General features: G+C 38.6%; 1 protein-coding gene across 1 annotated transcript; it reads right to left on the reverse strand.

The window, feature by feature from the left end:
* Nucleotides 1-16,443: 16,443 nt before the first annotated feature.
* Nucleotides 16,444-20,361, reverse strand: ifrd1 (interferon-related developmental regulator 1). Its single transcript, XM_077709331.1, has 11 exons — nucleotides 20,094-20,361; nucleotides 19,096-19,282; nucleotides 18,866-18,990; nucleotides 18,636-18,793; nucleotides 18,514-18,564; nucleotides 17,656-17,834; nucleotides 17,469-17,577; nucleotides 17,244-17,378; nucleotides 17,057-17,185; nucleotides 16,893-16,988; nucleotides 16,444-16,810 (listed from the first exon to the last, which is right to left on the reverse strand). Exons 1-11 carry the CDS (start codon nucleotides 20,122-20,124, stop codon nucleotides 16,724-16,726), a joined length of 1,287 nt encoding a protein of 428 aa, XP_077565457.1. The 5' UTR covers nucleotides 20,125-20,361; the 3' UTR covers nucleotides 16,444-16,723.
* Nucleotides 20,362-22,527: the final 2,166 nt, after the last annotated feature.

A 22,527-nucleotide genomic window follows, 5' to 3' on the forward strand; every position in this document is an offset into this window, starting at 1 on the left:
TATTTGGCTTTCAGTCGTCCATTTTCATGGCCGCATACATCACGTCACCCTTTGACTTGGCAGACTGATGTAGTACTCTTTTAAATAAGTGCGTTCTTTTTGTTTTCTTCCATTTGTTTTTTAAGGCACCGTTATTTATCTCCAGGCTTATTACATCTTTTTCCTTCAGACTTTTCTTCTGGCTAAATGCTCTTAGTTGGCTGTAAGGTTCAAATTCTGGAAGGATAACGCCATTTTTTGTGTCTCCCTAACCATTCAATTTGAATCCTCTTGAAAGGGGTGAAAAGAACACATGACTATATTAAATTAAGTTGGAATTAGTTCCAAAATAGACAAATGATCTAGTAGTTAATGGGTGATGTGACTGTCGCTTTAAAGGTGTGAGATTAGTCATCCTTAATCAAAGATATTGTAAGTACGCTTTGGATGAAGGCAGACAAGGCAGGAGCTCGCCTGATGGCATTAAAAGTGCAAATGGAAAACTAACAAGACATGGCACTCGGCGGGATCCGAGTGGTGGGTAATTAGCGACGGCGTCACAGTAGGGTTGATGCAAGATTCCTGTTGTGTTTTCACATCTGGAGCTGAAGATGACTTACAAAGAAATGTGGCTGCTTTTGCCATTCTGTAAGCCTCAAGCTACTGTCATAAGGATTTTTCTTTCCCATCAATCCAACGATTATTCTAGAATATGTTTTGCCAATTCCAATCCATTCATTCATCTTCCATACCGGTTATCCCATTATGGGCAAACTACGGCCCGCGGGCCGCATTTGGCCCGTTAGGTTCTTAAATCCGACCCTCCGACGTTGTCCAATTTTAATTTTTTTACCCAAGATGGTGCCGTCACGCGGAAGACAGTTGCAGTAGCTCTGTCCACTCTTATTTGTTTTTCGTGTTTTACAGCCCTTCTATCTTTTTTAAATTACATTTTAATATTTCTTCATACATTCCTTTTTACTTTATACTTTAATGATGAGTGATGAGTATTTTAATACTTCCGTCCTTTTTTTCTGTTTATGTTTCATATGTACTGTTAACGGATGCACTTTTTTATATGTATCGTATCTTGTGCTGACCCGGCCCATCTGTCAAATTTTTAAAGTCAATGTGGCCCCTGGGCCCAAAAGTTTGCCCACACCTGGGTTATCCTCACGAGAGATTTTCCAACCCTCTAAAAATAGACGTTATGGGCGCCGATACTGAATATTAGGTCTGGGCTTTGCTGTTTGACAGATTAACTCACATAAACTCCTCAGTCAAACATTGTCATTCATGTGAATTCCAATGTATATCGCAGTCAACTTGTTTTTGTCAAGCGAACTTGACAGACTGCCTTACAGTCTGTCAGCTCCCACAGTCTCGAACGCAATGCTATGCATGACTCACGTGCATACCAGCACTACCCGACCTAGCTGTAGCCTGTCAGACAGCTACACAGTAGAATCGGGGCTGTCTTTTCAACCGTGACAAAATAAGGCGCTCAAGCAGTGACTAGCAGGGACTTTTCTAGGTTTACTTCCTGGAAAACAAGCCTGCTTCAGAGAGGTTGATTTAATGGAAACATAGTTAATTATCGCAATTTGTACTGAGAGGTCGACTTTATGGAAACAGTTCATTATCGCAATTTGTACAGAAAGATTGGACATGACGACAAAACTGATTTGTGCTTTAAGAACTGGGATCTGATTTTAGTTAGGTTACATATAGAGGATGATACCGTATTTTCAGAACTATAAGGCGCACTGCATTATAAGGCGCACCCCCAACGAATGACACATTTAAATTAATTTTTCCATATATAAAGCACAGCGGATTATAAGGCGCCCTGTCTGTTTTGGAGAATATTTTAGACTTTTAAGTGTCCCTGATTGTCGTGAAAATACGGTATTTGAAATTATTTGTTGCATGATATTGCTAATTTTCTAAAACATTTAGGCTGTAATATTCCTTATTAAAATGAAGCCTTTGCATGTACGAACAAAAATATGCTAATTACCTGACACCAATTTGTTTCAAAATTGTGAAAACTTCTGTTGGACGCCGCCCAAGGTCATGCTGACATCTTTTTATTGTTATTTAATTTCCAATCAGCTGAAGATAAATGAAATTCGAATTTACACAAGTATTTGCCCGCCGGGTCCTCTATCCATCATGTTTTCTTTATTCACTCATCAATGATATTTAGACGTGGAAACTACCAGTGTGACACCAGGGACTGACTTTTATCACCCCTGGTGGAGGCGGAAGGTGTAACTTAAGCGCTACTTTGCGCTGGTGGCTTGCCGCCATCTGGAATAAGAGCTTTTTATCGATTGTTTCCGAGCAGAGTTGGACATAGCAGTGATTGCATTCTCCGCAGAGTGCATCAGTGGCGAAATGACTTAAAAACGACATTTTACGTTCCCTTATTTATTCATTGCAGCACTGTGCAGCTCTGGCCTTTCCCCCCACGCACACACAAACGCACAAACAGTAGCCGAACAAGCCTCTCTGTGCTAATTAAAACAGCTTGCGCTTGCAGACGTGGCCCCCACCGCTGCCGGACTGTAATTAATTTGGCTATTTTAGGCACGCACACTGCCCATGTCAAAAGAGCCCGTGATGCCTAAGGTTCCAGTCTTAAAATGCTGTGATTAATTAACATAGAACTATGCCTAAATTATCTCATTGCCTTGTCAATACCACCACAGGCTAACTGTTTATCGTTCCCCTCTGCTGGACACTGACACTTTCCCCTGATTTAAACCCCATCCCTCCCCACTCTACCACATGTAGTTTCCTCATCTAGAACTGGCATCGTATTCCTATGCATGACCGTTGTCCATGCGGTACAGGCTGCCAGGAAAGCCATTAACAGTCAATAATGTGCAGAGACAATTCCACCCACTCGGATGAGCGATCATAGAGAATGTGATTAATGTAGCTCTTTAGTTAAGTTGGAGCAGTACTGTATTTTACAAACAATATGTCACTCCAGAGGAATACTGGAAAGAATCTATTGGTCTAGAGCTGAGTGATCTCTCAACAATAATATTAAAAACTTACCATGAAAAAAAATTGCTGCTATTACACCACCCGACTACCACAGACAGCGCTGTTGCGATAATAAACGCTAGTTCCAGACCAACACTTGGCAATGAGGAAACATGTTTTGGCATGTCAACAATAGAGGCAAACACGGAGCATGACAATGACACGGCCATTATAAGTAAATATGAATTATGAGATGCAGGACAACCCCGAGCCGACCCACTAAAATACAAATCTTGTTTGCTTTTATTTAGCAAGAAGCAAAACACAATTGGAAGTACCGTATTTTCATGACTATAAGGCGCACTGCATTATAAGGCGCACCCCCAATGAATGACATTTTTTCCATATATAAGGCGCACTGTATTATAAACCGCACTGCATTATAAGGCACACTGTATTATAAAGCGCCTGCATTATAAGGCGCACTGTCTATTTTGGAGAAAATTTAAGACTTAAGTGCGCCTTATAGTCGTGAAAATACGGTACTAGGCACACTATGTGAAGTGCCAATAAAAATCGACGTTTTGCGTTTCCAGGAATTTAGTAATCAGATCATTATGACGTTTTAAATAGTCAAATTGAAGATATCTTCATACACTGGCATGGATAGAACTTCCCATATTGGTTTGAGCTTTGAAACCAATCAACGTGACTGTATTGTATCCCAGCAGTGGCGGACTGGCAAACATTTAACCTAGAGAGTGGTTATAGTAAAGTGAAGTATTACTCTGTCGTACATTCATTTCCATCTTGCCTGGAAATACTGCTCGTATTCACAAGTGCGGGGGTTGAAATTGCTTTGGGGGTCAACTGGACCGCAGGACAGCGGAAGGTGTTTCTATGTAAGAGACCCTGCGGTCAACCACCATGCTTCTTCTCATATAAGCCAGGTGATTTATATGTGTGGACATGCTAGGCCGTCCTTGTAATGGAGGCTTACGACAGCATGACCGAGGGTGTTCTTGCTCGACTACATTTTCTCATTTTTAAAGTTATTTTTCTTTTAAAGTCCGTGTTGCCATGATTTAAGCTTACATCTAAAAGTAGAGAACAAATATTTTCTCTCAGGCTTGATTAATAACTTCATTGATGAAATGTTAGCTTGAGTGCTTTGATATACTTTGATGAAAGACTGGAATGTAAATGTGGTACGTATTCGTTGCTTTGATTTTTTTTTTGTTTTGTTTTAAGACTGAAGAAGAAATTTATCAGGGAATGTTAGCTCAAATGCAGTATGATACGATAGATCAAATTTTTAGACCACAGTTACGACAATACATTTTAAACGATCAGTTATATTTCAGTGAAAAATCAAAGTAACGTATTAACATTTGTGTCACTGTATCATTTCACCCTTACTCATATTTAGATAGATTTATGGACCATGGATGATATATATTTGGGTAAGTTTTTCTATCTTAAGGTTTCTTTTGCTCACAGAGTTGTTGACACTGTAAATAAAGAGGAAAGACATTCTTTTTGGATTTTCGCTTGCAAGAAGGATGACTGTTGAAGACAGCTTCAAGTTATCCAATTCAATCCAACTCTGTTCTGACCTTACACTTCTTTTTTCTCGCTTCATTACATTCAGTGGCCCTGACTATGTCTCAACTCTAAAAGGAGGGGTGAATTACACAATTGAGATGTCTGAGTGTGTTTATCTATGTGCGTGCTAGTGAATTGAATCCTTAGCCTTGTAAATATCTACCAAAACATATTCAGGAAAATCAAAACAGATGAGGACCGAAGCGTTAGGGGTCTTGGAGCATCCATGGTGGGTGGACTGTAGATGACAAAGGTGGAGTGCTTTCTCAATGCAGGTCCATGAGTCAGCCTTGACTTGGATGCCAATACTCTGCTCTTCTCCGGCGCCCTTTTTTTTTTAGACTAAACAAGGCTTTCAGGAGCAAAGTTTATACATCATTGAAAGCAAGTATGAGGAAAATAATAATAATAATGTGCGCTTAACTAAAGGTGAGCAAAGTGTTCTTTAATAGCAAGGCCAGGTTTATACTTGGTTGCAAGTAAATGTATAATAAAATGAAATAAAAACCCTGACAACAGCCTTGACTGAAAACCAGTTTGGGGACGAGATGCTATCGTAGCGAACCTCGACGCGACTCAGCAGAGTTGCCACTTAACCTTGATCGCTCGTACTGGGAACGCCCTTGGGGTGGAGTGAGGGGGGGGGGGGGTATGGGTGTGGGTGGGGGTGTCGGATGTAGTGCAGGAGTGGAAAAGGAACGGTAGAAAGGTTACTGGGCAAAAATGATGAAGTCATCTGTATTAGATTTTGTGTGTGTGGATGGGACCTGGCGACATGCCCTCAACTGGAGCTAAAGCGCCCCCCAAACATTAGTGTTTAATCACTTGTGGGGGTACACAAAGAATCTTAATGAATAGTCTGGGCACATATTTTTTTTGGAACCTCTTAAAGCATGTACTGGAAAGGAAAATCAATGAAAAATGACTGGGAATTTAAATGGAAGCTTTGGTAAGGCTCCAGCAAGTTAAATGTGCTATGAAATAATAGTGACCATTAAAATGAATGCATTAATGTAATCTTACTTGTAGAAAATTAATTTAGCACAGAAATATGTTTTTTTTAAACTATTCCATTGTAATTCCATCCAAAACAATGCGTTGCAGAATGCTCAATGATTTCTGTCATTCTGGTTGTGACATCACAACCAGAATGACTGATTTCAGTCATTTTGGTTGTGACATCACAACCAGAAGGGCTGATGACAGTCATTCTGGTTGTGACATCACAACCAGAATTGATGCTCATTTCTAGGTTCCAAGTACTGCGTCAATTAGTACATGTTTACAGAATACATAACAAAATAGGCAGTAAAAGATTAAGCCAATTGATAAAATGCTACTGCAACTCATTCTGTTTGGAGTTTTTTTTGTGGGCAGGCCCCGAGAAAGGAAAACTAATTTCGATCGAATAGGTTTGTTTTTTTGGTAGATGGATTTCTGTCTATAATTTGCTGAGTTGTCATTTTAAAGTCACTTGCACTAGTGTTTCATAACACCGTTAAAGCATTGTCAGCTGTGGACGCAAAAGAATTGAATTATGACTTTCATATGTGGGTGGCGAAATGAATTACAGACCAGAACTCTCCTTCCTGTCCCTGCTCATTTTTATCTACAAATGACCTTGTTGGCAATAACTGTAAATCAAAGCATGGGAAGCAATGATTTTGCTATTTGCAAAGGGCAAAGAAGTCAAAGCGGTGAATAACAAGATGGGAAATCAAAGTCGACCTAATACTAATTAGAGAGCATCAAAACTCAGCGAGTGGTGGCTCAGGTTGTAGACCACCTGTCCAGAGGTTAATAGCTGAAGGGAAGTGACGCTGACACACATTGTAAAGGGATATGCAATGTGCTTGGTATTTATGATGGCCCCCAAACGGCGCCACCTTTCTGCAATGGGTCGCTATCACTGAGAGGCCTCTCGTCAGGGTTTTATGCATGCTGATTTGCCAAGAGCCGTTGTCATAGAGACTTGAACCAGAGGCTCGGCGGTGTTCTCTAAGATTGAAGACACCTTACTGTCTGATGAGTCAGGATGTTAGGATGCATCATTATTTTTTTCTATAATTCTTTTTTTTAAACTTGAAGCTTTACTAATCTTTTCGGATCAAAGTTCAAAGGTCATAGAGGTCGTAAAAGTGTTCAGTTTGCCTGGATAAGTAGCGGTCTAGTTGGCTTCAGTAATAAGAAGTACAGTGGTACCTCGAGATACGAGCTTCATTTGTTCCGGGACTGAGCTCGTATGTTGATTTTCTTGTAACTCAAATGAAGGTTTCCCATTGAAATGAACTAAAAACTAATTAATTTGTTCCACCAAAAACAGGATATTGGATTGAAAAAACATTTTTATTTGTTCTAATTCGACATCTATTAACAAAGTAACACATTACAAGTGGTTTAATATTACTAAAAAGTGTTTAATAGTATTAAAATTATATGGATTTCAAAGAGGGAGGATGATATTCTTATGAGCAGCCTCTCGCATCCGCTCTCTGCTCGTATATCAAAATTTGTCTCGTATCTCAAGATAAATATTTGCCCGAAATTGTCCTCATATCTCAAATTGCTCATATGTCTGGCTACTCGTATGTCAAAGTACCACTGTGCATTGATTTCTGCATATATTTTCTTTTGAAAGACTAACAAACAGCTTTTTTGCCTCTCTGTCCAAAGCTTGCATATAAATGGTTTCAATTGGTCTTTGTGTTGTTTTGCCTTAGATATATTAAATTGTAGTTAAAGTACTGCAAAGTAATTGATTACTTCCTCATATGGTAAAGCTATGCCACTCCTCTCATTACATAACAGTATCTCTAATAAGAAGTGTTGTTTATCATCTCTCCAGTTCATTCAGAGCGGTGGCGTCCATCAGTGTAGCTGCACAGTTACCATGGTAACAAAAGCAGTAAAGCCAGGGTCAATGGAGGTTCTAGTTATAGACTATTACAGCATGTTTTCTTTCTTCTTTGTATGTTATGACAAGAAGTCACACTGTCATTATTTTGCAATGTTGGGATGTATTGTGTTGTTGTGACAAACATGGCTCTTTGTTAGTCTTAAAAAGCTCATGTATCATCGCAGCCTAATGAGCTGTGTAACGAAGCACTGGCCTTATTTCCCCCATATGCAGATATGAGCTGCTGCACATGTTTCAATTCCCCTTCATGCCTGTCACAAGGAATAGTGTGCAAAGGAAATGAGTGGAGGAATATATATGTCTATATGCGCTAATGGTTTAAGCGGTAGATGTTAGGAAAAACGGAGATGACAGAAAATGCAGCTGATATCTGTAATAGCCTGAAAAATAAGATGAAATTAGGTCTTTTTTTTAGTAGAGATGACTAAGAACAAACGTTGTTATCATCAGGAAAAAATGTGGAACAGCAGATGGTTGTAAAGTGTTTCCCTCTTACTTAAATATTCCAGGAATGAAAAGAAAAAATAAAATTGCATAATTCATAGGTTGATATAACTAGCTACCCAAATCGATGACAAACCTGAGGAAGTGCTGATAATTGATCGATATAGCTAGCTAGAAAAATAGAGGCTAGCATCAGCACTGAGTCCATAAATATTGGGTCAAAATGGAGCAATTAAGCAGTCTTTATTTTAGTTGTTTTAGTATCAAAACACACTCAAGTACAATACAGTGGTACCTCGAGATACAAGCTTAATTCGACTGAGCTCATATGTCGATTTTCTTGTAACTCAGACGAACGTTTCCCATTGAAATGAACTAAAAACAAATTAATTTGTTCCAACCCTCTGAAAAACACCCAAAAACTGGATATTTGATTGGAAAAAATATTTGATTTCATCTAATTTGCCATCTGTTAACAAAGTATCAAATAACTAATGGTTTAATATTACTAAAATGTGTCAATGCTCATAAAAATTCATCCCGTATCTCAAAATATTTTCCCGAAATTCTCAAATTGCTCGTATGTCGGGTCACTCGTATGTCAAGGCACCACTGTATTAAGAAGCCAAATTTGAAGTCAACATTTCTGTCATTCATGAATCTCTAAGAAAACCTAACAAACACCACAGTTGTTTCATCCAGTTTTGTTACCATAGCAGTTGTAATCCTTGGTGTGAAAGTTTCAGGGGTGAGAATTTATTCATATCACATTTTAGTAACAGTTTTTTTAATCAAATCTTAAGTTGTCGGGTTTCCAAAAGGTTCACATACTTTTATCCTATCAGAATAGTGGTTTGCATTGATCTAAATCCCACAATAAAAGCATTCTAAGCATTTAATGAGGCTAAAAAAGACATAACAAAAATTTCCTTGCTAGCTGCCTTAAAAATTCAAATACAGTTCATCAGGAATTTGAACAAAATACGTTGTAAGAACCGAGATTTGAGTTAGTCATCTCACACATAACACAGCCAGACAGCCAGGCGATGCGACGGCCGTTCTCGCATCAAATACAATTCCCGTCCTGATTGAGACGATCGCCGGCATTTTTATCTCTCCGACGAGGAGCGGCGGTTTATTGTTGTGACGGGGAAGAATTTATCACCGAGATTACTGGCAGCCGAGGCACCTTACGAGGAGACAAAGCCATCATGAAAGCCTGCTGAAAGAGAAAAATGTCAAGCCCTAGCGTGAAACAATGTGATTCATGGCTTAGCCATTCAAATTTGGATTCACCAAACTTTATTTATCGTGATTCTCGGGACGACATCAAAAAGGAGGGAATTCGCCACTTATCATTTTTACACAGTCACTAGCAGCGCATCTGAACAGTATTTTTGAAAACCAATGGCGGGCCATCGGGGCCTTCAAGGCCTCCTCTGCTGACCTAAGAAATATCTGAATCACATGTTATATTTTGTCCATCAATACTTATTATATAATTCCAAATTGTCTGTTAACTTCTTTTCATTGCTTTCCCCCCCCGGTTGCGCTGCTTCCAGATGTGTGTTTTGTTTATAGAAGCATTTAACCAATCACATTCCAGCCATTATTTGTTGCCATGGTCAGAAATCTACCTCAATGCCTTCACAATCAGTTCTGCAGGCTCTGCTGCATTAAACAAGTGTCGATAAGACTTGCTTTATCCAATCAGAATTCAATTTGGTGATAACAAGGCCTTCTCGCAGGCGTAGGGATACGTCATTGCAAATATAATTGGCTAGTGATGGAGTGGGCTAGCCAGAGCTACCAAACTGTATCTGGAGCGAGCTGCACAAGCAAATATATTGTTGTATTGCTTTAATATTGTTGTATTGCTTTAAAGCCGTTTTCAAGACGGACTTTTCAGGAAATATTCCTAAATAATATTAAAATTGTATGAGGTTATTATTGATTATTTTTATGTGTCGCAGCTGTAGCTGCAGTAGAGGTTTTATAGCCGTAAAATAGTTTTTGAGGTGTTGGTGAGGTGCTGATGTTGAAAACAGTCTATAAGTGTATGGAGTTTACATGTACCCCCCAGCCTTTCGTGGGTTTTCTATGGGTACTGTGCTTTCCGTTATATAATTCATTGAATGTTTAAACTGGAGCTCTCTTAACCTCAATGAAAGGCCTTGTAGTGCTCCGTTGGACCTTTTCTTCATTTTCTTATGATATAATTTATACAATAAGCCTTCTTTGAGCGCCTCAACGGGCTCTATCTTAATTTTACATCAAGCTCCGGGAAGAGCTGCGATCAGTAAAAAATTGAATATAAAATTTATAGGTTGAGTTTTAAAAGGTCGCTGTCAGCCTAGAAGTGTGCAATAGAAGTGACAAAGATACGCAAATCTCTGTTCAGATAAAATAAATGTAGCACTGAGCTTCTTAGCCTGAAGGATGGGTTACCATGGCGACGTAGCCCAACCGATTTTGTGACATGGACTCTAACCTCTTTCTCAGTCAGGTCACAAAAAAATGGTTCCCGGCATTAAGCCTGGCTTGTAAATAACGCCCGAGTAATAGTGTTGCCTCATAAAAAAATGATGATGCCATACATTTAACCTGAAATAGCTTGTAAAATGACTGACGGGTATACACTGACAATAATTTGCCAGCTTCTTAGTGTCCTCTGCTTTTTACAGGTGGGCGCCATAAACATAAGAGAGGGTAAATGATGGGGAATTTTATGTCATGTTTAAAAAAATAATAATCATTTGGTTCGCGGGCTGCATTAACGTCAACTTGGTTTTATGTGGGCCGGACCATTTTAGATATAATATTTAGATTTTTTTTAAATAAATTTATTAAAAGAACTGAATTAAACTCCCTGAATACTCAGTTTTTTATAGATCTAAAACAATGTTTATTATAGCTTGTTTGTAATATATTTTTAGATTTTACGAAATGATTTTTGAACTAAAAACAGAAGAAATTGATTAAAAAATTACAATTATTGATTTCAAAAGGGGAAAATCAGGAAATTTAATATACATCTATACTCTTCATTTTAATTTGATCCTAAAACAAAAAGTCGGTTACTTTCTCGGGCCGCACAAAATGATGCAGCGGGCCAGATTTGGCCCCCGGGCCGCCACTTTGACACGTGATTTGGGGGGTGGTATTGTCAAATGTCAAAAAAGGTCCCAAAATCAATTCCTGCTTTCTCTATGTGCTCCTTTTGTTTATCATCCGACAAAATCTCAAAAAAAAAAAAAAAAACCCAAATTGTGCTGCGTGGGAAGCCTGCATTGAGTGACCTTGTTTAATTCAGCACTCACATGCTAGACGGCACACACGCTCCCACCTCGAGGCAATACAGATATTTTGTCTTGTTTATCAACAGGAAAAATGAAAGGAATTCACCACGAAAACAGTGCGACCGTTGACATTGTTGCTATCCAGAGAGTAAGAAATCACACTTATTTACAATCGAATGAAATCACTTGAGCGTGCCGTGGTAACGAGATGGCAAAAGCATCTTGAGGAGCTCCCTTTTACGGAAGCCGCCAATCCCAATGGCGAGTTCTCTCGCTGATGAGCCCTGCTCGACCAATCACGTCGCTCATTCCGAGCCTTGGCAACAACCTCCGCGGCAAAGCGGGAACGGCAGTGAGATGCGCGGAAAAAGATGGGAGGGGGTGCTGGGGTTGTCTTTTCATACGTGTGTGTGTGTTTGCTTAGCGTGTTTTGCTTCATAGCGCCTACGATAAAATGTGTTGCTCAGCAGCAGCATCGTTGTAGTTTCTCTCGCGGGTGGCGGAACGTTTCATGACCTCATCAAGTCCTTACGACAATCTATAGCCGGTAAAAAAAATACAAAAAAATGTGTCTTTGAATCAATAGTCATTGAAAATTTTAAAACTATTTTTGACCATTTTAAAATATTTCAGATATTTGGATTAAAATAATTATTTACCCTTTTTATTTTGGCTTTTAATTGGTTCAAATGGATATTTAACTATCTAATTGGTGAATCAGTGTGGATTAATTTTTAGACTTAATTAGGAAGACAACCAATTAGTTTTTATAGAAAATTAACCTTGATTCACATAGGAGTCTTTCTTAAAAGCTATATTTTTTTTATTTTTAAGAGGTTTTTAGGAAGCAGTTAATAAAATTGATGCCATTTAAGGACAGAGGAAAAATAGTAAAACATAAAAAAATAATAAAAAATACACAACAGCATAAGATGGACATTCCATGAATATAAATGTTAATTTTAATAGGCCAAAAATGTGAAGTAAACCAGAAAAAAAGATTATAGATTTATTTCTTAATCATTAATTAGCTTTCTCTAATTTATCATCATCCAAGGTGATTTAATTGGTGCATTGTTTAAAGGTTTGTGTATAAATTAAAGTTAAATCTTTTGTAATTGTTTCGATTGTAGTCAGTTCAAATGAATGCATATCATAATCATATAGTATTCATACAGTATATACAGCATATGTATTTAATTTATATTACATGTGGGTGCCATTTCAAGACTGTGTATTCATCTGAAATAACAGTCTAAATTTACAATGCGCTCAAAGGACCCTTGCATGAATCTACTCGACCAAAATATAGCTGAAAAAGGACATAAAAATGGACCTTTATGAATTATTGAAGCGCATATAAAAATGCGGCATTTTGCTTTTATTTGCCGTGCAGGAATGCATCATAAACAAACTATATTTAATGGAATAGATTGACAGCAGATTTGCTGATCTTATTTTGTATACAGTGGTACTTTTTGCACCGGTGAATCTTAATATAACATAAACAAATTTAAATGAACTTTGATTGCAATGCAGACACACTCAAAAATAAGTTTTAAATGAACCTAAGACTAAACTGAATTCTAATTTTGTTTGACATTTTGATATTTTTCACACTGAGTTTCAGATGCAACCTATCGATGGTAGTTTGTTTTTGTATTCCCTTCAAAATATTCTGAAAATGATGCACACAAATGTCCTCATAATAGGATAACGCACGACCACTTGCGAACGAGTACCGTATTTTCACGACTATAAGGCGCACTGCATTATAAGGCGCACCCTCAATGAATGACATTTTTCCATATATAAGGCGCACTGTATTATAAGGCGCACTGTATTATAAGGCGCACTGTATTATAGGGCGCACTGTATTATAAGGCGCATTGTCTATTTTGGAGAAAATTTAAGACTTTTAAGTGCGTCTTATAGTCGTGAAAATACGAAAATTGCTATTGACTTCCAGGTATGAAGCACTCACTACACAGTCACCTCTAGAGCCAGCCATTGTTGATGTTTTGGATTTTTTTGAATAAAATCTTGCAGTGGGGAGGAGCTATATGATGGAAGATATTGTAAACTAAGATGGCATCTGCATATTTAACAGTATTGTTTCAGTTCAGGCATTTGTGTTTTTTTAATATCCGACAGTGGTGGTTTTTTGTTTTTGGTTTTCAGTTTTTTTCCATATATAAGGCGCACTGGATTATAAGGCGCACTGGATTATAAGGCGCACTGTCTATTTTGGAGAAAATTTAAGACTTCTAAGTGCGCCTTATTGTCAAGAAAATACGTTACCCGAAATTTTACTCGTACCTTGAATATCTCCTATGTCGAGCCACTCGTGTTTCAAGGTACCACGGTTTAGACATGAGACAATTCAGAGGGACAGTGAAGGTTAGACATTTTGGAGATTGGATGGCTTGGGCATGTCCAGAGGGAAGAAAGATATCAGTAGAAGGATGTTCAGGGTGAAACAGGGCTAGAGGTTTACCCAGGAGAAGGTACATGGATGTGGTGAGGGAGGACATGAAAGTGGCTAGCGTAAGGGAGCATGACGCAAAGGGCAGCTTCAAGATGAAAAAGACCAGACGCTGTGTTGACCCCTCACTGGACAAGTAGTAGATTCTGTACTTAATCGGTACTTTTTGTTCATGATTTGGTGCTTGGTGCTGGTTTCCTGGCAACCCGAGAGACATGATGTACTTTGGGAATCCGACAAGGCATAAATGAGTGGCTGAACATTTTGTACAAGGACCATAATATTCATCATTACTATCATTGCAGTGTTATGTTTTTGACAATTGACTGGTGGGCGTGCAGAGAGTTTGCATTTTGTCGACAGACGGATTTGCTGTTCGTTTTTATTAAATGAATCATAAGAGGACATTTTGCTCATTTTGAATGAAATTAATTCTCAGTGGTATAAATGTTTGTCTTGATTGTATTTTAATGAGCCACAAGGGAGTTTGGTGAATCGTTAAAGGGCAATTTGCTCACTTTGAATGAAATGCATTCTCAATGGGGTTGAGGTCAGGTGATTTGACTATGTTTCTACTTGCTGTAAGCTATACGCTTTACAACTGACCTTACTAAAGGGACACCATGCAGGGCGGGGATATACCTAGCAACTAATACCACTTGAAATGGGCTGTTAAGTCAGAGTGAGTGACGGTGTAGCGCAATGGTGTCAGACTCGGGTTGGTTTGTGGGCCGCATTAACGTTAACTCGATTTCATGTGGGCCGGACCATTTTAGATATAATATTTAGATTTTTTTTATAAATCTTATAATTTTATAACTGGATCAAAAGGCCTTGTATATTCCGTTTTTTATAGATCAAAAACTGTTTATTTGAGCTTTTTTTCTTAGTAAAGGAAAATCATTTATTTCATCATTTGTTTTTCATTGCAAAAGGAAACGAATTGTTTTTAATTATGTTCCATATTAAAGTGGAAAATATTTGTATATATTTTTAGGTTTTACAAAATGATTTTTGAAAATGTTCAATTATTGATTTAAAAGGGGGAAAATCACGAAATTTAATATACATCTTTAATCTTCATTTTAATTTGATCCTAAAACGGAAAGTCAGCACTCATGATTTACTTTCCCGGGCCAAACAAAATGATGCGGTGGGCTATATCTGGCCCCTCGGCCACCACTTTGACACCTGTAGTGTAGCGAAAACAAATATCAGCTTGTTTTTCCAATCGTAAGCTCCCTTCAAGTACAGTAAGGAAACATCCTACTTCATGGCTTCTCCCCCTCCCCACCTTCGATTACTACACCCTCATCCGGAGAATAGTTGTCAGCCCTGACGGGGGTCCGCCATCATCAGTGGCCCACATCACGGCCAGGCGGGAGGGTTGAGAGGCGGGAGTGGGAGGTATGATGTGTCTCGATGTGTCTATGCGTGAGCCCGCATAACAGCAATGAGTCACGCAGTGTGGGGGCCGCAATGCATTTGCACCCGGCCGGCATGACAAAATGTGCATAGCTCTGCTGTGTTTCAAAGCCGCCAGCCCCTTGAATATGCTTTATTTCCGCTCACACCAGAGTGAAACGCACATTCGTGCATCTAGGCGCTTATAATTGCCGTCGATAGTTTTTGCTACGGGTTGCGAGCGTGAGAACGGAACAATAACAGAAGCCTTTTTCACCTCCAAATTGTGCACTCGGGGTCATAATTGACACTCGTGACACTGCAGCATACAGGCAGGTGGAGATAAAGCGCCACCTCTTGGCCAAGAGTAGAATTACAGTTGGATATATTATGGGTTAAAGCACACTAAGGAGGCGGGGCTTTTCTAAATATGAATAACTCATTACCAGAGTAGTGCTTATTGACAGTTTAAGTCTTATTTTTTATATTTATTCATATGAATGAGTGATAGTTCATTATAATTTACAACTAATTGATGGTAGCATGCTTCATGGTTACTCTTTACGCTTCTATAATTTTACAAACTTGCAGTAGTGACAACCTTGGGGATTTCAAATGTGTGTCGGCGGGCACAATGTTCTGCCGGGTAGCCTTTATGGGCAGATTTCTCATTCTGATTTCAAGTCGTAAAAGTGATTCACACACACGCCATTGGTTCGCAATGACCTTCTTAGCAAGGAAGAGGTTTCCGCTCTTTAAACATGCTAAGCAAAGCAAAAATATATCACCTAACTAAATTCTGGGAGGTTATTTGACACCTATTTTTGTGGTGAGATAGCTTGAAATTTTAGATATAAATTCTCATAAAAGCAAATAGAATCAAAATACCTATTTTCCCTATTTTTTGTCGGACTGTAAATGTATAATGAAAAGAAATAAGTAAATACTAGTTCAGGAGTCGGGAAATCTTTTTGACAGAGAGCTATAAACAATTCATATTTTCTAATGTTATTTCTTGAGAGCCATTCTCAGATTTGAATGGTAAAAATACATGAAAATGTGGGATTTTTTTGTGATTTTACCACTTTCAAAGTACAAAAATTATCTGAATTCTTTTGTAGTGTCACAGTTTCCATATTTTACCTCCTAGGTTAATGGAGAGCCATATGTACCCTTGGAAACAGCCACATGTGGCTCTCGAGCCATAGATTCCCTACCCCTGTACTAGTTGTACCAACCAAATAATTTGAAAAAAATAATTTTATTGGTTGATGTGTATCACATCAAAATAAGTGTCAAGACAAAAAAGAAAATTCCTTTTTATACAATTTATTGAACTTCATTTAGGCGCCCAAATACAATACATTAAACACCAAATTCTAAACAGACATTTTTTTAAATGGCAGGGGTGTCCAAAAAACAAAAAATAATACTATACACACTGTGCTACTTTAAATCTAATGACAAAAACAGCTAAATGGAATATTTAACAGACAGAATATACAATTGAACTATTGGGTGAATGTGTTGTGTAACAGAACAAAAAACTGGAAAAAGTAGCAATTTTAACCATAAAACCAGAAAATTGAGGAATTAGAAATCACCCACATCGGATCTCTTGTCCCTAAACTTGCTTCTTGCCTTGGTCCGAGCTTTGAAAGTGGCAGAGTTGTGAAGATGCTGTCAAAAAAAAAAAAGTCCAAACAAGTTAGCTTTGAATGAAAAGTTCAGTTTAACAAAAAATCCAAGACGTGCTTCTTACCCTCTCAAAGCGGGAGATCTTCATAGCTTTTATCGTGGCCGAGTCAACCAGCATGGGAGGTCCGAGTTGGAACACATCTCTGATGAATTCGTTAGCCTGCAAGGACAGAATTTAACCATCCGGTCTCATACCCTATCACATAGCAGCTAAAAATCACAGCCAACCTGCAAGTGGTAATTCATTCCAGATCCCACAAACTCCCTGAACGCATCGTACATCCGCTTCTTGAGCCAGCTATCGATGGTCATGCGTTCTGTCCCGAATCGTATACTCTCAGCCTGGAAGTCGCCCTCCTAGAAGAAATACGATTAGATTGCCAGGTCGGGAAAAAGAGGGAGCTCCTCAACTCACCTCAACAGCCTTAAGCACATCCCTGAACACCGAACGCTGCTTTTTTTTATCCGTCTTGGCTCGATGTTTGTTGCAGTCTGTAGCCAACGCGTTGAGCTTATCGCACAACTCCTCCCAGTCATCAAATTCAAACTCCTATTGGACAAATGAAGCCATTTATCTTTCTTTTCAAAAAGCAGATGCCTCCATTTTTTTGAATCCAATCTTTTAGCTCAAAACACTCACCGAGTCCATGTCTCTAGCCAACTCAAAAAGCAGCGCAATGGTCTCTCCGGCAGCGATTCTCATGTTGACGTCGTCACTATCCAACAATCTTGGAAGTTTAGGCAGGTGCCTGCAAGACAAAAAGGGGGAAAAGTGCTTAGTGGAGCCCGATCTATGTCGGCACTTTTTTTGGCTGTAAGTTGCATACTTGTTCAAGATGTCTTTGAGCTGGTTGCCGGTGCAGATGGTAAGCAAGAGCGCCCAGGAAAGAAGTGCATTGGTATGGAGCTGGCTAGTAGGAGCGCTGATGGAAGGGCACGTGCCATCTGCCTTGGCATAGGAACGGGTGAAGAGGTTCTCGAAGCATTCCATGGTGGCACGAACATCCTAGAAAAAGCAGGTTATTCCAAGTTTCAATATGACCTCAGGGGTTACTTCACTGAATTTGATAGATTGGACTTCAGGGCCATGGAATACAATTTTAATCCTATTTGACTGTTGGCCAGGAATCCAGAGTTATTTATTGTTAGTGAGGGAAGCCAAGGAATGTTTTTTTTTTTTTTAAATGTGTTTGGTTTTATTGGCGTTTTAGTTGATTCTTCCAAGAAGTTGTTTTCGTCAAAGTATTTTACCGGAGACTTTTTTTTTTAACCATATGAAAATGTTGATAAGAACAATATTGGAAGTGAAATTACAATGCTTCAGTCAGCCTGGTCTCGAGTTTGTTGACAAAAATATTAGTTTTAATATTTTTGGATAAGTTATTAGTTTTTTAATATCCATATCAGGCGCTCTTTTTTTTCCCCACCTCTTTCTTGCGCCGAGTTAGTGTGAATTTACACATTAAAATCTTAATTCTTCGGGACTAACTTCCTGATCTGACCCACTTTTAAATTTCATATTGCGATTCATCACATGACAATGACAACAAGTCTCGACTACAGTTTTCTATTAGCTCTGTGTGGGTCTTGACAATTTTGAATACTAATTGTATTTATCTAAAAGGTTGTAATAGTGGAACTTCTACACCTGAATCATAATTCTATAAAAAATAATAATAACTTACCAAAACATCATCTTCTGCAACCAAAGTGCAGAGCCCCAAACTTGTCGCCACCTAAAAGTGAGGGTTTTATTTAAGCAGATTTTCCCATTTCGGTTTTTCTACACTTTTGCTCGACAACCTACCGCTTGTCTTCCTTGCATGTTTGCCGTGCCATCAGCCAAGATGTTCTTAAAAACAGTCTTAAGTGTCTTGAAAACTTCTTCGCTCTCAATGCCCGAGCCCAACTGGATGCAGAGTAAGCAGGCTAAAGACGCTGCTGCACGTTGCTCTTCACCTTTGCCTGTAAACAACCAGCCATTTTACCCAATTTCTACTTTCAAATGTTCCCTAATTCCCCAAAATAATCGTTCACCTTTTTTCAAGCTGCGCTCGATACTATCCGTGATTGTCATCCTTCTCTCTGAAATGAACTCGTACAGAATACGCGTGGCCATTGCCGTTTTAAGTCCATCCAGCGCCCCTTGTCTGGTTTTTGCACTGTGGAAACAATGTAAATGTTCATGTTTTCAAGAAATGTACTCTCAAACAGTTTCATCCTTGGGTGCAATTTCCAAAAAAAATGTCAAATCATTGCAGAAATACCTCTTATCCACCGTGCTGTCTATGAATCCCTTTAGCTTGTACTGGAAATCCTCTTGGGCCGTGTCCTCGTTGGCCTCTCCACCTTCATCCGCCACACTATTGCCATCACTGAAGCTGCTGCAATGACTGAGCGTCTCAACGGAGGCGTCCTCGTCGCTGAAAGGCTGCACGTTTCCATGCTGCGACCCTGAAAAGGTAAAAAAAACAAACTCATGTACAACTTACATAATACTGGCATATTACAGGAGTAAACACCAGTTATCTTATCTGTTCCTGTATGACCCAAGTTTGCAGATAATACATGCAAACACAGATCCCTGTTTTTTTGCGAGGACATGGCAAGACAACCTAACTATTTTGCAATTTAATTTGATTTGTAGTCAACCATGAGATGCCATTGGAGTGCATGTGTTGACGTGGATTCAACAGCTGATCCAATTTCTACAGTTCTGTGGAAGAACCGCCTATGACACGCCCATAACAACCGCAATGAATCTAGTCGCATTGTTACAACGATACGACAACAGGGCATAACACGTGACAAATATAAAATACATTAGTTATAACAGAAAAAAATATGAGACCAGATCTAAAATGGAATTCATCAAAGAGAGAGATAATACAATCAAGTGAATTAACGTAAACAACCGGCACTAAGCTAACGGTTGTGGAATGTACCAAAAGTGGAAAATATATTGCGATCGAAGTTAACGTCTTATTAAAAAGGCATTAGGTACAATTAGGGAGTCATTGACAAATATGTATAAGGCCAAATAATAGTGTTCGAACGCACGTTTTAAGCGTTTAGTGTTAGCTGTTAAATTAGCCACAAGATGTTTTTATCTTTCTCCCCAAAAGCAACGCGATTTTTGTAGTCCGTGCACCAGACACGTTCAATGCAACTCAACGGCCAGGCACCTCTTAAAAAACTACAAGTAGCACAACGCCGCGAATGGGCAACCAAGGCCGCACCCGCCGTGGCCCGCTCTTGGACTCACCTCTGCCATTCTTCTTCTTTGCCTTACGCATTTTTCAGCCCCAAATCGGTCGGGTTTGATCCAAAATCAGCCAATACACAACCAGGTTTTACTATGTTGTCTCGTAATGTTAAAATAACCCCTCGGTACTGTGAAGAAAAAGGAATTGAAAGCGATCTTGGAGGTACACCGTTGTCCGAGACGATACATTTTCCCTCATACACGCCAGTGTTGAGCACATCACGCGACCCACCACTTTTACCGGCAAAACCGACCAATCCGAGAACAGAATCTTAGTCGCATGGACACACGCGTGACGTATGTGTGCACAAACAGTGGGCGTGTTTTTTTGGTCACGTTTTTACTACAGTACAAGTAGTACTATAGTACTGTATGCTTACTTAATCATGCGCCAGAAAACCTTTACATTTCTACATTTCCCAATGTTGTACAACTGCATTATCTCACACTATTGACGAGTTTTAAACTAAAAGCATACAATTCAAAATCTTTAGATTAATATTCTGTATTTGAAATGAACTACGAACGCCTGGCTCCCTCCCAAAACCAAACAAATGCATTACTTATACTGGCGAACTCAAAACCTGCAGGGAACAATAAGATCAGACTTCATGCAATTAGTCATACCCCCCCCCCCCCCACCCCCACACTAAAATAACATTTATGATTTCTTTCCATAATTATTTTTAATTGTTTTAGTTTTAGAAATTTCTCAAATGTTGAAAAAAAGTAACATCAACAAAGTACCAAACCACTGTCCTAAATATAATCTTTTTAAATAGTGCTGCACACTCCCAAAGTATATACACAAAAAATACAATTACAATTATAAAATTATGGAATAATCTATTCGATAACAGGTTGCTAGATTAAAAAAAATAACAAAAAAACCTGATGTTTAAGACTCTATGGTTAGTTATTGTCTATAAATGACTTGTAATCGTAACTGAATTGAAAAGGCTCAATTAAAATGCACCTCAGAAAAAGTGTCTTTTGCACGCTAGGGGGAGCCCTTCTGTTTCAAATTCCAACGCATTGCATCTCACACCCCAGAGTGAAATTCCCACAGATATGTTTCTGAGTTTGATCCATAAATTACTTTCACTGCACTCACTGCTTCATCAACAAGGATGTTCCCTCAACTATGTCGGACTGCAAAATGCAGCATTTCGTCATGTGGATTTCAGCTCACACTGTGCATGCATTTTGAGTTTTCTTTAATGAAATTGAAATAGCGATGAGTAGATAATCACCTGCCAGAAGAAAGAGCTCAGTGTGATGGCCGCTTGGCATTCCGTGCACGTTGCATCAATGGGCACGGGCCCCGATCAACTCGTTGCCACAGGAATACAAATTACACCAAGTTAGCTGAGAAAGATAGTAGTAACTGAGTCTCTGCAGTAACTGAGTCTCTGCATGTTCAATTAAAGTGACTCACTTGTTCCATTTCCCCCAAAAAATAGGCTCACATAAAACTCATATACAAGCATAGATGTCGCCATTTTGACGCAATAGTTGCTAAATATTAAATGTAGCGGTCATTTTTTTTACTAAAATACTGCACACATTTCTGAAACACGTACATATAGATATGACACACACTATTCAAAAAGATTATGTTAATTCAAATCATGACTTTGTCTTGACTGTGTTTTACCATGCGCACCAGTCCCTGGTAAAGCAAAGCAACCCAGAAAATATGACTTTTCAACCCCTTTAAAATAAAATATGACTTTTCAACAGGTACTTATGACACTATTAAAAAACATGATTTCAATCCAAATCATGATTTTGTCTTGATTGTGTTTTAGCATGCACACCAGTCCCTAGTCAAGCAAAGTAACCCCAAAAAATATGAATTTTCAACCGCTTTATTTCAGAGTTGGAATAGCTTCTTTCTAGTGCTATAATTGTTTGAATGGATGAAGAGTAAATGATAAATTATATACGTAATTCATGACATGTCATCAAAAATATGTTCCTATATTTGAATAAAAATAAATGCATTTCACTATTACCTGTTCCATTTATTTTATTTACTTATTAACTCTTTTTTTCCACTTTATTTTGCCATTCTTGTTCCCTTTGTATAACCATGTAATATATAAATATATATCTGGAAATTACACCCAAGGATGAACAGATCTTGCTCGTCCCCAATTCTCCTCCTGATGTCTTGTCTTGCTTATTTTGTCTTTTCGTGTCATGTTACGAACCCTTAAATTCACCGTATGTAAATCTCTCACTTTGAAGAACGTAATACCAAAACGCCTCGACAAATTGAATCCTGAAGGTTTAGTCTGCTTTCATGTCACTGTTTATTTTTTAAATGTATGTAAATTTCTTGTTTCAACTCTCTATTAAGGTTGATGGAGGCCTTCGTCAGAAACACGACTTTCTCCATAATTCCCGACATGGATTTTAATTGATCAAA

The sequence above is a fragment of the Stigmatopora nigra genome, chromosome 23 (genome assembly GCF_051989575.1).
Source record: "Stigmatopora nigra isolate UIUO_SnigA chromosome 23, RoL_Snig_1.1, whole genome shotgun sequence".
In the NCBI taxonomy this organism is placed as follows: domain Eukaryota; kingdom Metazoa; phylum Chordata; class Actinopteri; order Syngnathiformes; family Syngnathidae; genus Stigmatopora; species Stigmatopora nigra.